General features: G+C 34.1%; 3 protein-coding genes across 3 annotated transcripts in view; 1 reads left to right on the top strand and 2 right to left on the bottom strand.

The window, feature by feature from the left end:
- Positions 1–468: 468 nt before the first annotated feature.
- Positions 469–6,424, bottom strand: LOC110110171 (phosphoglycolate phosphatase 1B, chloroplastic). Its single transcript, XM_020841522.2, has 11 exons — positions 6,056–6,424; positions 5,875–5,942; positions 5,673–5,765; positions 5,484–5,555; positions 3,929–4,000; positions 2,272–2,331; positions 2,145–2,197; positions 1,384–1,481; positions 1,042–1,141; positions 840–943; positions 469–747 (listed from the first exon to the last, which is right to left on the bottom strand). The coding sequence occupies exons 1-11, from the start codon at positions 6,336–6,338 to the stop codon at positions 641–643; spliced, it is 1,110 nt and encodes a 369-aa protein (XP_020697181.1). The 5' UTR covers positions 6,339–6,424; the 3' UTR covers positions 469–640.
- A 4,939-nt stretch (positions 6,425–11,363) lies between these two features.
- LOC110110197 (GTP-binding nuclear protein Ran1-like) lies at positions 11,364–14,187 on the top strand. The gene is made up of 6 exons (XM_020841576.2): positions 11,364–11,509; positions 11,652–11,721; positions 11,819–11,875; positions 11,957–12,074; positions 13,639–13,824; positions 13,899–14,187. The coding sequence occupies exons 1-6, from the start codon at positions 11,507–11,509 to the stop codon at positions 13,966–13,968; spliced, it is 504 nt and encodes a 167-aa protein (XP_020697235.1). The 5' UTR covers positions 11,364–11,506; the 3' UTR covers positions 13,969–14,187.
- Positions 14,079–16,477, bottom strand: part of LOC110110177 (transcription factor 25) — a 38,279-nt gene continuing 35,880 nt past the window's right edge. The window contains exon 5 of the mRNA XM_028698030.1: positions 14,079–14,479. The gene's annotated coding sequence lies outside the window, so the exon portion shown is untranslated. The remainder of the gene's footprint in view (positions 14,480–16,477) is intronic.

The following is a 16,477-nucleotide window of genomic DNA, read 5'->3' as shown; positions in this document are numbered from 1 at the left end:
TTGTTTATGGTTTTTTCTATTATAATTTATAATAGTGCAAAAAGAAAACTTTTTATTAACAAAAAAAAAAACTCAAGCAAAACCAAGTGTCTAATTTCTTCCAGCAAATTCGTCCGCCACATCATCAAAATACACCGGATCTCAATGTGAGTCTAATTCGTATTTTAACGATAAATTAAATCAATATCATAATTACCAAATTAAACCATAATTACAGTAATCTTAATATTATAAGATAACTTTAAAATATTAGTTAATACATAATTAACAACAAAAATTAAATCGATAGTCAATCACTAAATTAATTATAATTGCAGTACTTAATTTTATAAGATAATTTAATCTTAATCAGTAGTAACCTAATTATAGTTATTCGAATTTATAACTAAATTAATATATGTTTGCCAAAATATAACTAAATTAATAAGCTTCAATTTCTAATTTAATAATTAAAACTAAGAATTTATATCCAGATATAAACTAATTCAATAATTCAAATGCGAAGTAAAGCGTTGACCTTGTTACAAATACAAATGACCGCACTACTACCTTCCTTTCGTTCTGTTTACATCTTCTCAATTACAATGGAGCATAAATTAGATTGATGGTTTAAATAAAGCAACTTTACTTTACACGTTTTTTATACAGCGGTCGCTTTAAGACTGAGGAAGTCGGAAACTTTATTGGTGTAGAAATCAGGTTGTATAGAATTGTTTGGATTTTGAAGCATTTGCAGAGTTGTCACGCCTATAAAAAAAAAAAAAGGTAAAATAGTCTTCAGCGGTTATAACCACCACCCATTATTTGGCATAAAAGTTTTCCTCAAGAAGAGATAATACCTGAGAGTACAAGCAGGGTTTTGCAGCCACCATTTTGCCCAAATAGTATATCTGTATCCAATCTATCTCCAACCATACATATTTGTGACTTGAGAATACCAAACCTGTATCAATCTCTCTCATTTCATCATTTTAGCTCAATATAAAATTAAAATAATAATTATAATAATACAATCCAATAATGAAAAACTTCAATACGTACTTTTGGGATAAGTAGTCCATCATAAAAGTGGAGGGCTTTCCAACTACAATGGGTTCCTTCTGAGTTGAGCCACGAATTGCACCAACCATAGAGCCTCCACCTAAATAATTGATGCAAATACATGAAATTAAAACATATTTTATTATTATTATTATTATATTAGAGAGATTGAATTGTGATTTTAGTTTTAAAAAAAAAAAAAAACTTTGTGCAAAGCCTTTATCTATTATGCAATTGGACCATAAATTAACTGAATCTACAAAAAAAAAAAAAAAAGAAATCTGAAGATGTCATGCGGGTCAATTAAGAAAAACGATTGAGCAATTAGAATATAAAGCAAACCTGCCCATTCTTGAGCATCTGTGAGATGAGTAACAGCATCACGATTTGTGGCTATGAAGAGACAACCAGGATTTTCGCGTATGCATAAAGTTCCATACCTGAGTTCAAACAAGTGAAATCATGGACAATTATTATAAGGGAAAAAAAAAACACTTTTAAGCCTAAAATTTTAATATTACATACATACCGTTTATAGTTTATTTTTATATCAAATATGAGTGGTAGAAATGAAATATATGACTGATAGGAAGGAAATATGAGTAACATATTTATTATTAAAATAATATAGGGTGATATGTATGCAATATTAAAATTTTAAATATTTGATATATAAATAATGGATCAACAAAGTTTGAAATTTTATAAAAAATTTGTAGACGGAAGTTTGACATTCCGCAACGATTTGTTGGCTTATATTCTTATAATACTGCGGTAAACTCCTCTAGCAGGTGGCTTACGTTGCGGTATTTCAACGGCTTTTGCTGGTTTAGTCATCAGTGGGCTTTGTTGCGGTTTCTTAAATCGGTGGCCTTTTGTTTGTCTCTGGTGGCTGAACATTGGATTAACTTTATTTATATTGTACGAAAAAATCCATTTTCAAGTGTTGCTATGAGGTATTTTGGTCACAAAATTTTATATTAATCAATTCAAGTAAAAATATTATGTTTCGTTAGCCAAATCAACGAAAAAAATTGATTAATAATTCCTAAATGCTCCACACTAATCTGGCAAACAAAAACTAAACAAATAAGGAACCTTACTGGATTTTATAGTAGTTGATATATCGATCAAAACCAACTACAACAGCACCAACCTGAAATGGAAGCAGACTAAGAGCTCTTAGAAGCCATACTTGAAAATAGAAATGAGAGGCAAGAAAAACCGTACATCCTTGTCATGTTCCATCAGAAAACCGGGTTTTAGCTCTATCTTCTTCTCGCCATCTGCCTGAAATTTCAGGTATTCAAACTAATAACTACCAAAAAATGCAAAAAAAAAATTATACAAAATTTAAAAATCAGCAACAACATAACACTGAAAAGCACACAGACTATGCCATCAAAAGAAGAATCATATTTGTTAATAGTGCCAAAAACTCATATACAGTCATACACTTACTATGCATAGCTGAATTCTGCACTACAATAGCATGAACTATATTAGAATGCATAATAATATTATCCAAACATGTTCAATGTTGCCAGCTTCTCAGAAGATAAACTGGAATGGATGAATATTATTATCACGAACTTGTTAATTTGCAAGAAAAAAACTATGATACTATATGGAGATGCTTTAAAATATCATAACCTAAATGATTATAAAAAACTTATATGGAATTTTATTGTCATATACTTCATAAAATTATATGTTCATAACCATCTATGTTGTTTTTTAAATTCTGCTGCTCAATAATAAGCATCTATAAGATAGATATGCATTCCATCCCTAATTTCTATAGAATATCAAACTATTAAATCAAAAAGTGCTAACAATGATTTAACACTAGGGCATCTGATAGGAAATACTACATGAGAAAGTGACTTCCCTAGGCTGAATTTGAATTTCAGCAAGCTTCAAACCAGAAGTTAAGAAGAGTTTGGCGGAAATACTAACCAGAATTTTTTTTACTAATAATAGATGAAAGAAAACAACAAGATACAATAGATCCAGCTCTCCCAAATCTTTAGACGCCGCTAGAACCCAAACAAATCCAAAAAACTTTCCAAATTTCAGAAAACACAAGATAAAAACCTAACCCTAAGTTAAACAATATATTTAAAGCATAAAAATATAATTAAATTGATTAATTTGATCAAGTATCAAGAAACAATAAAAAAATAAAAAAAAAAATATTAGTTAATGCCAAAATAGCCCCTCAATTTGAAATTTCCCTCCTAATCCCTCATTAAGTCCTCATTAATTTGGCTACTGGACCCCACCCCCAAAGGGCGGCATTGACTGGGGCCGCTGGTAGACCAAGGCCAGTCCAGGATGGACCTGTCCAATAACTGTTCTATCAGCATCCTAACGTCCTAATGGCCCATTCTCCATTTTATCTTATGTTAATCTAATGAAGTTTATTTTCCTGCATTCTGTTTTTGGTTTTGAGGCTATGTATTCAGATGGCCATGAAAGCGGGGGTTATTTTCCTGTTGTTGGATTTTAATAACAACTTGCTTTACACTTGTTTACTAAATATACTTTGTGTTTCACTTTTATTGTTTTCAACTATCAGCTAAAAAGTATAAACAAATCATAAAACAATGCCAAACAAAAGATACTAGTTATACAGTACTGGTGGCATTTAAATTCAGTAAACTGTTAAATTTTTTAAAACAAAAATGAAACAAATCCCTTAAATTAGCAGCACAATTAGCTGACTTGCATCAACTTAACCAATATTTACATTATAATTATCAGCGTATGAAGAAATTTCCAAACCATAAAAATTGAATCAAAAAAGCTGACCACCAAAGGTAACGGGTAACCAACACTAATGGTAGAAATCTGTAATGAACATCCTGATAAGCAAAAAGCATACCGGACCACCAAGATATTGGAGTCCAGCAAGCTCCAGCTCTTTAAGTATACCATCCTCACCTATCACATAAACCTGAATTAAAAAAAAAAAAAAAAAAAAAACTTTAGATTGTAAAGCTAATACTTCTCATCCGTAAACACTAAACTAGAAAAAAATCACAAGCATACAAGTTTGTACAAATAACAAAGCTTAAACGCTTTTAATACAATTGATATATGATTCAGCTGAAACAACCTAACAAGTGGCAAAATTGTAGTCCTAGTATCATAAAAAATGGCAAATGGAAGGAAACAAATCTTTCAAGAGAGTTATCAAGAATTCATGCCAAAAAAAAGGGAGTGCCCAGCGCATGTAGATCCCACTAATACAGGGTATGAAAGCATTGGTGTCTTCAGCCTCTATACTTTTGTAGAAAGGTTGTTACCATGAATTAAATGAAAAACTCCAAAAAGGACTAGCAGCGACTTTCTCAATGCTCCATGATGTGTGCCTTAAGTTTCAGTAAATAAAAGTGCAAGTCATGATTAACAACTAATGCTCAAGTATATGAACATGATAAATAAATATTATTTAGCTTTCATTAAACTTAAACACATTTTGATGTAATCTTAGACACCAAGATGCTTTTGGAAACCATAGCATTATCCTAAGGTTAAACATTTCAATGTAATGTGATAAGTAAAACCTTCAACATTTTGCCCTTTCTTATAGTACTTTCAAATAAAAACCTTTTCAAAGTTTTATAGCAGTGCCACAGGCATGTGAGTCAGCCATCTTGTATTAGAGTGAGCTTGCTTTAAGTACCAGTAGATTGCACATAAAGAAAAGCAAACTAGAATCTACCTATGGAAATAAAGGGATTCTTCATGAAACTATTAAGGCCAAGGAATAGTAAGCTTAGGAAATGGTTCCTGATCAAGTAAACCATAAAAGACTGTGAGCTTTGTTCCATTTCTTGACAGCATTATTTTGCAGAAGATGCAATTGTTTATTGATGTTTGTTTTGAGTTTAGATAATGTGCTCAGTCATCAGTAAGATGTAATTAATAATAAGGGTAACTGGCCAATTGAATTATGTGGCAGTGTAGAAAGAAGAACAAAGTGATTGTATAAGTTGAATAGTCAGATCTCATCAAGTCAAACATGCATTATCCCTTAGCTGAGTTGTGAGTTCCCTTGTTAGAGTTGTTGCGATTTGATTAATAGCAGATAGCATGCTTCCATCTAAATAAAATACAACAATAACTTTGGCACAAACATCCTCAAAAAATCCTCAGCATCTTTAACTGCACAAACAGAATCTATAATTTTCATACCCTAATACAAACAAATAGGATAACTTTATCTAACAGAAAACCTGATTTAATATAACCCCTAAAAAGATAATATATCTAACATTTTATATTAACAACAAGAAGGCTATATCATAGACATGAAAGCTGCAAATTGAGAATGCAATATATTGTCCACGTTATCAGCTGACCACTAACGTTTGCATGAGGAGTCAAACTAAAGTAGATTTTGGGTCACACACAATTAGCTTCAAGATCCTCACCTTTTTATCTTTAGGAAAATCAATCGACTTCAAATAAGCAGCAGCTGCAAAAGATGATGCAAAGATCTCCTCCTAATAGAATAAAACATGTCAAAAGAATATCGTCAAAGGAAAATGAAACCAAAAATACATGTAAAACAACCAGCAAGTTAGTCGAAGAATTAAAAATTGTTAATAATATCAACTAACCTCCCTGACATTAAGACCTAATGTTTCGAACTTCTTGCCATATTGCTTTCGGGACTTGGTTGAATTGTTAGTTACAAACACCAACCTCTTCCCCTAATGAAAAATTGAAAACAACCTAAAATTGTTCACAACGAAACCAATTTAACCATTGAAGAAAAAATAAAAAATAAAAATATACAAAGTAGCAACACTTTAAAAAAACCTTTGAGCGTAACATGTCCAGGGTTTCTGGAACGCCGTCAATCAACTTATCGCCCTTCCACACCACTCCTGCAAAAGGCAATACATGAAAACAACATGAATGAATTCTCGGGAATTCATTAGGTAAAACTGTAAAAGGTAAATGAGAACGGTGGAGACGAAGGGAGGAAGTAGAAATCAACCATCGCAATCAAAGATGAAGGTCTCCACGGAATCGATAAGATCGTCAGGATTCTCTAGCTTTTGCGACGAGGCATTCATGGTATTCGCCGACACCGAGCCCGTTGGCTGGCTATGGAGGTGGTGCCTCCGCCGGCCGAGAGAAGAGAATGGCAAGAAGCTAGATCGGAGGCTGAGTTTGTTCGGTAGAAGCGAGGAGATTAGGGTTCTGGGAGAGGAGGGAGAAGGGGAGTAGAAGAAAGAGAGGAAGGAGTGAGAGACTGAGGCGGTTATTGTGATGAGCATCTCGAGTTCGTCGTCCCGCTCCTCTCCGCCTTTTATCTATAGTCGGAGAAGGCAATAAAAGGCGCAGCATATAAGCTTGTAGAGAGAAGGTGGGGGATGGGATTTGATTTGAGTGTGTGGGCGTCGAGAGTGTGGACTATGGCCAAAAAATAATAATAATAATAATCATATATAATATATTAAAATTTAATTAGAATTTTATTTCAAATTTTATTAAAACTTTCTGAATTAATTTTTTTTTCCTATTTTAAAATAATTGATTTTATCATTTTCCATTTTTAGAATAATTTCCTCATATACATTATAGAGAGAAGCGCATATTGATTATGATTGTGTATTTTCTCTCCAAATAAAAGATCATGAATTTGAGGTTGTATGTCTGAGTATAATATTAAATTCCCTCAAAATAAAAGGAAAAAGAAAAATTTGAGCAGATAACAAAATATTCTTCTTTAAACCTATTTGTTCATGTTAATTTTTTGGTGGTTATTTTCTAATAACATCCATGGCATCGCTTGAATCTCTTTCAGCAGTTCTGCTTACCCTCTTTCCACTTCCAGAGGGTCCTTCGTTATGAAATTAGGGTCTCGGTTGCACTTGGAAGAGTTAGGAATCCCCTGACGCATGCTACCAATGCTTCCTTGATTGGAGGTAGGACTTTGGCAAAAGAAAGAGGAAGCCATGGAACTCATTTGCGATTCGGCGCATCATATACGAGAATAGCATTTGACAATTCCGCCCTTCTCCGGTCTAAGGAAGATGTTCTTCTAGAAGTCTTGCTAAAGGAACTGGAAGCACTGCTCTCTCCATTCACTTCAAAGATGAAGGAGTATACTTCTGAATCAAGGCGCTAGATAGCCTAAGGTGAACAAAGCATATTTTACATAAATATATCTCATTATTTTAGGCCAAAATTCAATTTTTTTTCATATTTAGACAATATTTTCATATGCCACCCCCAAAAAGTGGAGAAATTATTGTGTGTAGATTCCGTACAAGAAGAATGGTCTGGACATATGAGTATACACACACTGTATATAGTATATGTACACAAATTTGACACACACTATGTATAATGTACACATTGTATGTATACTCACAATTCGAATGATTTTTCCCTCCTGAATTATGCACAAAGTAATTTCTTAAATAGGAAAATAACATCAAAAATAAAAATGTACGAGAGAGTTATACTTATACATGCAAAACACCTACATAGATGCCGGCATTCCACATCTGTCACGCCACAAAAAGTTGTTTGTGGGTGATTCAGGCTTATGTTTGTTTGAGCGTTTTTTTGCCTTTGGAAATAGAGGATTTTTTTTTGTGACACTTGCATAAATATTTTTTGGGGAACTGTATTTTTGTAATGTTTTAAAAAGCTTTAGGATATTCACTTCTCCGTTTGAAAACTCTGTTTTCTCAAACAATTGTTTTAAATCTCACTTCTAGAAAAGGTGGAGGATACCCAAATGAAGCCTTAAGGAGTTTTATATATAGACAAAAGTCACAAAACAACAATATTTACGCTGTTTAACCTTCAAATGTTCAGATGATCTATTTTGTACATATATGAGCTCAAGAATATATGGCACAACTTTACTTGAACCATACATATAAATGCATGCGCATGGATTATAAGGACTTCATTCTGATATATATAAACTAACATAGACATTATACTCACCTCATATTAGGGGTGTCAATATTTGACCCGACCTGAAAATTCGACCCGAACCCGAACCGGATCGGGTTCGGGTTAGGGATTTCGACCCGTTTATAAAACCGAGTCGGGTTCGAGTTGACCCGGAAACCCGAAATCAACTCGGTTTGACCCGTTTTTAATTAATTTAGGAGGGTTTTAATGGATTTTTATGAAATAAGTAAATGATATTTTAAAAAATTATAAACATTATTGCCCAAATTAAATTAATCTTTATTTATTTTAAATTAATTGAAGTAAAGCTTACCTTAATTTGATTTAGATTTAAATAAATTGAATTAAAAAAAAATTAATAAAATATACCTGAATCAGGTCGGATTCGGGTTGACCCGGACCCAAAGCGGGTCGTGTTCGGGTTCGGAAAACCGACCGGTTTGCAAAAACAGGACAGGTTGAACAGTGTCAGATCAATTTCGGGTTGGACCCGAACCCGACCCGTGACCCGGTTTTGACAGCTCTACCTAAGACTAAATATAGTAATATAATTAGCATACCCTGACCCATTTTTTCCAACAAAAATATCACCGAGCATATGTAGAGGCTCATTTAGGGATTAAAATTTACATGAGACGAAAGTTCAAGAAGACTCCCATAAATCCTCGTTGTTCTCCTCTTCTCATTTCATAATCATTATTAAGGCTATATTAAGCTCACTAGACTTTTTCCTCATCAGTAGGAATAGCCTTTGGTCCATCTCAAAGTTGGTTGCATTGGAGGATCCCCCTTAAGCAACATTAGAAGGCTACCGATCGAATGAAACATAAATTTCTCTGCAACCAAAGAAAAGAGTGGGTGGGCATTGCTACAGAGGAAGATGTTCCATAAGCATGAGCTTTTCACATACCCTCTTATTTATAAATAATTGTTCAGTAAATTCTATTCCTACATCTCTAAGGGCTTTTTTTATGGTGAAATTTTGGCAGAAAGTCATTAAAGTTAGATGTGAGTCCCCGTCTTTCCTTTCCTTAGACTTAGAGTTAAATCAAAATTCTAATCCATTAGGAATAGGTATGAGTCCCGGTGCTTCCTATCTCTTAGTAACATGACTGAATTAGTGTTGAATTAAGCATGTTGGGCCCCTTCACTACTTAGTCATCTTTAGTGTTTTAAGGTTAGGTGGGAGTCCCCGTGCTTCCTTTCCTTAGAACTAGAGATAAATCAAAATTCTTGTCTTTTAGGAATATGTGTGAGTCCTCGTGCTTCCCACCTGTCGAAAATCAAAACCAAAATCTGTCCAATATCATGTAGTACAATTTTTTGAAAAAAAAATGATATAACTCTTAGAATTATTTATAAACATGCCATAAGATTTTGAAAAATAATCCAAAATACCTTTTAGTTTTTTATTTAAAATAGAAGCTTTCTCAAAAATAAAAACATCATCACCATATAATAAATGAGAAATAAAAGTCTCATCCGAATTAATCCCCTCAAAATTCACATTCTACGACTTATCTTATAATAAATTAGATAATTCATTTATTACAATACAAAATTGATATATCATCAAAAAATTATCTTGATCGGGCATGAATCTCAAAGCAAAATTAAATCAAAGATCATCTTAGCTTCTTCGGCAAACTTATAGACGAGCTGAACGTCTCAAAAATAAGAACCCGACAACACCAAATTCGACCCAATCCGAGCTCAAATTGGCCCAAATCAAAGGCCCGAAGCACATTTAGAATGTTCAAAACCATAATTTGGATTATCAAACAGTTTCCAAACATGACATGTTTATAATCGAATCAAGCGGCTCAACGAGACGAATCCAACGGGCTTAAAATCGCCAAATTCTGATATCATTGAGACATTCAAATGCTCAATAAATAGTCTATGATCAAAAGATTCAACATCGGTTGTCAATTCAAACTACTCACGATTTACCCTTAATCTTCCTGCTATTTTCTAGCCATGCCACTCTCAGAAAACTATAAATAGACCCTTCATTTCTCATAGAAGGAAACATCAAAAGGGGGAGGAAGAAAGAGACCTAAGTATGAAGAGAATGAAGAAAAGAAATATAAGGAAGAGACTCCTCCTCAAACATCGTCGGACATTCACCCGCTAGCTGACCGACGTCGGAGTTTTATCTGATCGCCAACTGACGTCGAAATTAAGCAAGGAAACAAAAAGAAAATGAAGAGACTACTCCTCGACCACCAACGGACTTTCACCCCGCTGCAGACTAACGTCGGAGTTCTGCCCATCCACCGATAGTCATTGGATTTCTACCCGACCCCATACTTCTATCTGACGCTAAACTTCTGTCCATCAATAGACTTCTACCCGACATCAGACTTCCACCTGTCACCGGATTCCTATCCAATGCTGGATTTCCACCCATCACTGGACTTCAGTTGGACTTCTACCCGACGCCAGACTTCTGCCCGTCGCCGGACATTCGTCGGACTTCTATCCAATACTGCACTTCTGCCTGACGCCGTCGTTTCTACCTTTGTCGCCAGACAACTGTCTTTATGACCTCCGTCGCCCGCCAACTATGGTTCTTCCGACTTATGTCGCCCACCGACTACAGTCCTTTCAACCTTTGTCGCCCATCAACTATGACCTTTCCGATCAAGCAAACACATTAACAGTGATTCTTCCTGTTTTCACCACATAACACACTTTCTATGATGTATATTTGTTACATCAAGTCCAAGCCTTCCCCCCAATAAAGTGCCTAATTTGTAACCAACTGCAAATACTAGTAGACTCATTCAAATTGGGCTATGCTCCATAATTTTTACCTCTTTTCAAGGGTTTCACGTAAAAATCATGATGTCTCTTGTGAATACTGCACCCTCTCTCTCTTAACTGATTGTGTGCTGGATCTTCGTATAAAGCTAAGACGTTAAACTTTATATTTCTCTACCGCCACGAATATTCCATGATGCAACAAAAATAAATAAGGAAAAAGAGGACAATCTTAACAAAGATAAAAGAAGGGCTAAAAAAATCATTAAGATAACCATTAAACACTATAGAAAAAAAACGTCTTTAATACATTATTTAATTCAAGAATTAGAAATCTGTGAAAATCCTTGGCCATTCAATTTAGCAGAAAATCTCTTAAAACTATATAAAAAAACTTATTAATATACAATTTAGCACACAAAAATTTCTCTCTATTTGAACTATTAAAAATTCTCTTAAAATTCAAGGAGACAATTACCTATTCGGGCCCACCATGTTCGCCTTCGTGAAAACAACGCAAGCAATCAAAGCCGCGTCAAAGAAACGAACGTCGGATTCGCTCACCACGTGTACGGGTTGTTTCAATTCTAAAACACAGGCGGGAATAAATCGGACGGCCAAGAGAGTCGCGTGATTTGAAAGCCATATGACAGACCACGCTCTTCCCAAATAAATAACCCGCAGCTCTTCTCTGAGAACCAAACCCTCGCAATCCTTTCCAAAACTCTCGCGAAGAAGGAAACCAATGGTGCAGCTCTTTTTTGTTTTTTGTTTTTTGTTTTTTTTTTTGAATTAATAACTTAAGTTTTAGGTTTTGGCTTAGCATCACCAATCGCTCAATTTCTGTGGTATTTTTAATTTTATTTTTTAATATTTTTCTTCCATTGCAGGCGCTCCCGAACCAGCAGCAGGTGAATTACCCTAACTTCAAGCTTGTCATCGTAGGTGATGGCGGGACAGGTGACGATACATTTGTTACCTAACTCTTCATTCTCGGATTTTATAGAAATTCTCGTTTTTTTCCGCTTTATAAGGTTTTATGTTGGATCTCTTACAGGGAAGACCACCTTTGTGAAGAGGCATCTGACTGGGGAGTTTGAGAAGAAATATGAACGTATGAATTATATTATTAGATGATATTGTTTTATCGTCTTTACTTCTGCAAGCTGATCTGTTTTTGTGGGGGATCGTTCAGCTACCATTGGTGTTGAGGTTCATCCTTTGGATTTCCACACCAATTGCGGGAAGATCAGGTTCTATTGCTGGGATACGGCGGGGCAGGAGAAGTTTGGAGGGCTTAGAGATGGATATTAGTGAGTTTCAGTTCTTAAAAATTAATTTGGCATTTATTTTTATTATAATTGATTTGTTGTCAAATTTATCCAGAGGTATTATTCTATCCAAGTGTGTTTAACCTGGTAGCGATATCTGGAATAAGGAGGTTTAGAGTATATTATTAAATTTTAGAAGACGTAATTGAAATCTAAAGATCTCGCTATTTCAACTTGATTTCTGTATGTCACTGGTTTCCGACAAACATGTAAATAACATGATATTTTATTGCAATGAATATGGAAGCCTCTGAATACATATAAAATTCTGGGACTGAAAAGTGGAAGCTTTGCGTCTTTAATCCTTCAATTTTGATATTCCTTGTTTTAGGATATTTTGGTCGTGAGGTAAAATTTTCTGATAGGTATTTGATGTATTATTGTCACATCAAACGTTATGTAAATTTGTTATTTTTACTTCGTTTATGGTGGTTTTATGTCCAGTGGTTACTTTATAAACTAACATTACTAGCATAAAAGATCTAAAATAATAAAACTTGACGTTTAGTTAGGGCATCTCCAACCAAAAATCTCGTTTATCACTCCAAAATGCAATGAAACTAAAAAATGGCGTGATTAATCTTCAATCAAACTCCATTTAGCGCGCACCCATTGCAGAAGGTAACCGTCTTTCTCCTCTTTCACGTGTTTCTTCGGTAATCCGGCAGAGACAAAAAAATAATGTAGGTAAACAGTGCAACGCCAATATTGTGGCGTCGCACTGTTCACCGACAACCAAATAACGGAAGTTTTGCCATTCGGCTGGAACTCGTGAGCGATGCCATTCATGTGTTTGAAGTTCAGTTAGAGAATGCCTTAGTTCACTTATGCATTTCTAGCTCATGCCTGTTTGTTATGCCATTTCTAATCTCGTTGTTCATTAATAAAAAGGTTTCAATCAATAGAGATAGACAAAGAAAGTTCAAGTAATTTTATGCCATATGATATTAAACAAAGTAGTTTGAAGTTGAATTTAAGCACACAAAATGGATAGAGGGTAGTTGTTATAATGATAAAATACTCCCACTAATAAATAATCTCATTTGTGAATAAAAACCACTATCAATAATTAATCTACATTGAATTAGTATTGAGTAGATATGACATTCTTTATACTGCCACTATCAATAATTAAGCATTAAGGTTTTTGAAAAGTGAACCTCTTTTTTGTCAAAGCTTCAGGTATGATATGATTACTCTTGAGCTTGACTCTATATTTAACTTCATTGGAATAAAATCATTGATGAGGATAATAAATTCAATACGAATAAGCATTGTAAATGCTCTATGTTTTTCTCACAAGACACATCATGATCTTCTCTTGTAAATGACATTCAATTTTCAAGATTAGTTTGAACTATTATATACATGTATTTTATTTTTATTTGCATTGGACCTGCAGTTTTAGTGTTATGGTATTTTAAGTAAACAAATGTGATCTTGAGTTCTTCATTTTATTTTATTTTATTTGTTTGAATATCAATATTCCGCCTATCATTTTGTTTTGCATAACTAATTATGTAAATTATTTATCTTCCATCTTCAGTATCCATGGACAATGCGCCATTATTATGTTTGATCCTTATTTATATAATCTTACTAAAATTCACAAATTATTTTATTTAAAATTTGATTATTACAAAACACATTGCAGGGATCCAAATCTTCACTTTGTTGAGTCTCCAGCCCTTGCTCCTCCTGAAGTCCATATTGATCTTGCTCAACAACAACTGTAAGTCAAAACATCTCAGTGATTAAATATTTTAGATAATTTTTTTAGTAATTGTTCTGCAATTTGTGTGACAGCCATGAGAAAGAGCTTATTGATGCAGCTGCTCAACCTCTACCCGATGATGATGATGAATCATTTGATTAAATGAAACTTCTCTACCCTATGTAAGGTTATAATAGATGATATATATGCATCAATTATGATCTTTTAGGTTTTGCAGCGTTTAATAGAGACATATTTGCAGTTGGCTACCGCTTTTTTTTTCAGCTCATTTGTAATTCAGATTAGTGGTTTTGAATGAGAACTGTTGTTCTAAAAACATTTCAGCATTCATATCTTTAGAATGAACGGGTTTTGTCCTGATGTTTATGTGCCCCTACATATATGTGAGAATTCTTATTAATAAATGTTGGCATCAAAATATAACCATATAGTCGAATTTAGAATAAGAATACAAAATCCACATATTTTTAGATGACAGGTTGTAGTCCACTAGTTATTTACAATATATGTTCTAGATCGACAGAGCAGGCTAAATTTGAGTCCTACAAGATTTCCCATTTGAAATTTCCTACTCGATGAGTCGGTCCTTCACACTCGGCCTAGCCTGACCTGACCTGTTAATGAAGACGTTGACCTTCGTCCTCGTTAAGAACTATTTTTCCATCAAAGAAAATGTTGAAATGATTTGTTACACCATCATATATATCCTACTTCTCCCAAAGTTTACAAGACGGTGATACTGAGGTGATATGGATGATAGAACAGTATAATGGATGTCAGTAGATTTAAGTTGTGATTACAGGTCTTAGAAAGTTTGGAGCATTGTCCTGGCATCAACAGGGCTATTAATGTTGTTTCAAACAACATTGATTTTCAAAGCTTAAATACTTATCATCTTATAGCTGAAGTTGGTGATGATAAAGCATTATAAGTCGTATGCTTTCATTATGCTATCAGTTTCAAACAGCTTCTACGATCCACCTTCGTTACTAATAACTTTGGGGTCAAGATCATGGCTAGTGATAAGTCTAGAGTTATAGCTTGCATCAAGGGTGTTCAACTGATTTGGAAATAAACTATGTTCAGCTGTTCATTTATATATTTGACTTCTTTACCGTATAAATGGTCAAAAAGTAATTCTCATTTGAAATAAAGAATCATGCTTAGACAATAATATGATTGAATCTTTCAACTATTGGATTAGTACAGCAAGATGCAAACTTGTGGTTAACCTCGTTAATATGATTAGGGGCATGATAATGGAACAAAGGTTCAAGTGGAAACTTATTGCAAGCGGATAGAGAGGAGAACTAGTCCCATATGATGAGGAGTGTGTTATTGTAGCTACAACACCGAAGGAGTTAAATATGATTAGGTAGTCAACATCTTCTAAGTTCGAGGTTGAAGCCTGGAAAGAGAGATGTGAGGTGAATATTGATGCTAGAGAATGCACTTATAAACTTTGGCAAATGAGTGGTCAACCGTGCATTCACACAACTGCAATAATTGGTAACAAGGAACATTCACTTTGGAATGTTTATATTGACCATTTCTATCATGTTAGTAGGTATAAAAGTTTTTTTTTAGTTAATAATTAATGACTTCATGCTATTCTTGGTTGACAAAATTAAGTTAATTTCAAGTATCAACAAGCTTACGAATGTGATCCGTCAAAAAAAAAAAATAAAAAAACAAGCTTACGAATGTGCAATAGCAACGCCAAAAGTCAATGGTATTTTGCTAAAGATAAAGTCCAAATTGGTGTGCCCAAAATTTTGAGACCTAGAGGACGTCCCAATTAAAGAAGATTATTCAAAAAATTTCTAGAGCTAAATTCCAACAAAAGGAAGTGAACATAAATACGGCCTTTGTGGACTTTCAAGACACCACAAAATGACTTGCAAAAATCCAATAAGATAACCTACTCATCAAATAAATATTAGAGTATTACAACATTTTTTGGGAAATATATTGCCAATCTTTTTGGGAATTATTTTGTTGATTTAGGGTGAACAATTTTGTTGATATGGTCTGTTGGAAAATATTTTGTAAGTGCTAATTCGTTTGTACAAACAATTACGATTGATGAATTCATTATGTTAGCACAACCATTACCTCAATTAGTTTTTAAAAATTCCTTTTTGGATCATAGCTCGGCAGCTTGCACTTCTCAAACCAATTTACAAGAAAACTCCTCACAGTAAGAGCACATATTGTTGGCTTCAAATAATCAAATTGGGGTGATGGTAAGGATGTCAATTTTGGGTCACGGGTCGGGTTCGGGTCGATCTTGAAATTGATCCGGCACTATTCGGGTCAACCCGAACTCGACCCGTTTTTGCGAAAGTGTCATTTTTTCAAACCGAACCCAACTTGCTTCGGGTTCGGGTCAACCCGACACGACCCAAATGACTCGGTGCCAACAAAAAATTGGTAATTTTTTTGTCAAAAATGGATCAATCTCTGCTTTTTGGGTCAAAACGGGTCAATCTCAAGTTGTCGAGTCAAAAATGGATCAATTTTGAGTTAATTTTGGATCAAAGGGTCCTAACCTGAATTTTTTGATCGAGTTTGAGTCGGGTTTTTGGGTCGTGTCAAATATTGGCACCTCTAGATGATGGGGTGGGGGTCGATCTTGAAATTGATCCGG

The sequence above is a fragment of the Dendrobium catenatum genome, unplaced genomic scaffold, assembly GCF_001605985.2.
Source record: "Dendrobium catenatum unplaced genomic scaffold, ASM160598v2 fragScaff_scaffold_1035, whole genome shotgun sequence".
Lineage (NCBI taxonomy): Eukaryota > Viridiplantae > Streptophyta > Magnoliopsida > Asparagales > Orchidaceae > Dendrobium > Dendrobium catenatum.
The sequence above is the reverse complement of the archived record's forward strand: the minus strand, read 5'-3'. Positions and strand labels throughout refer to the sequence as shown.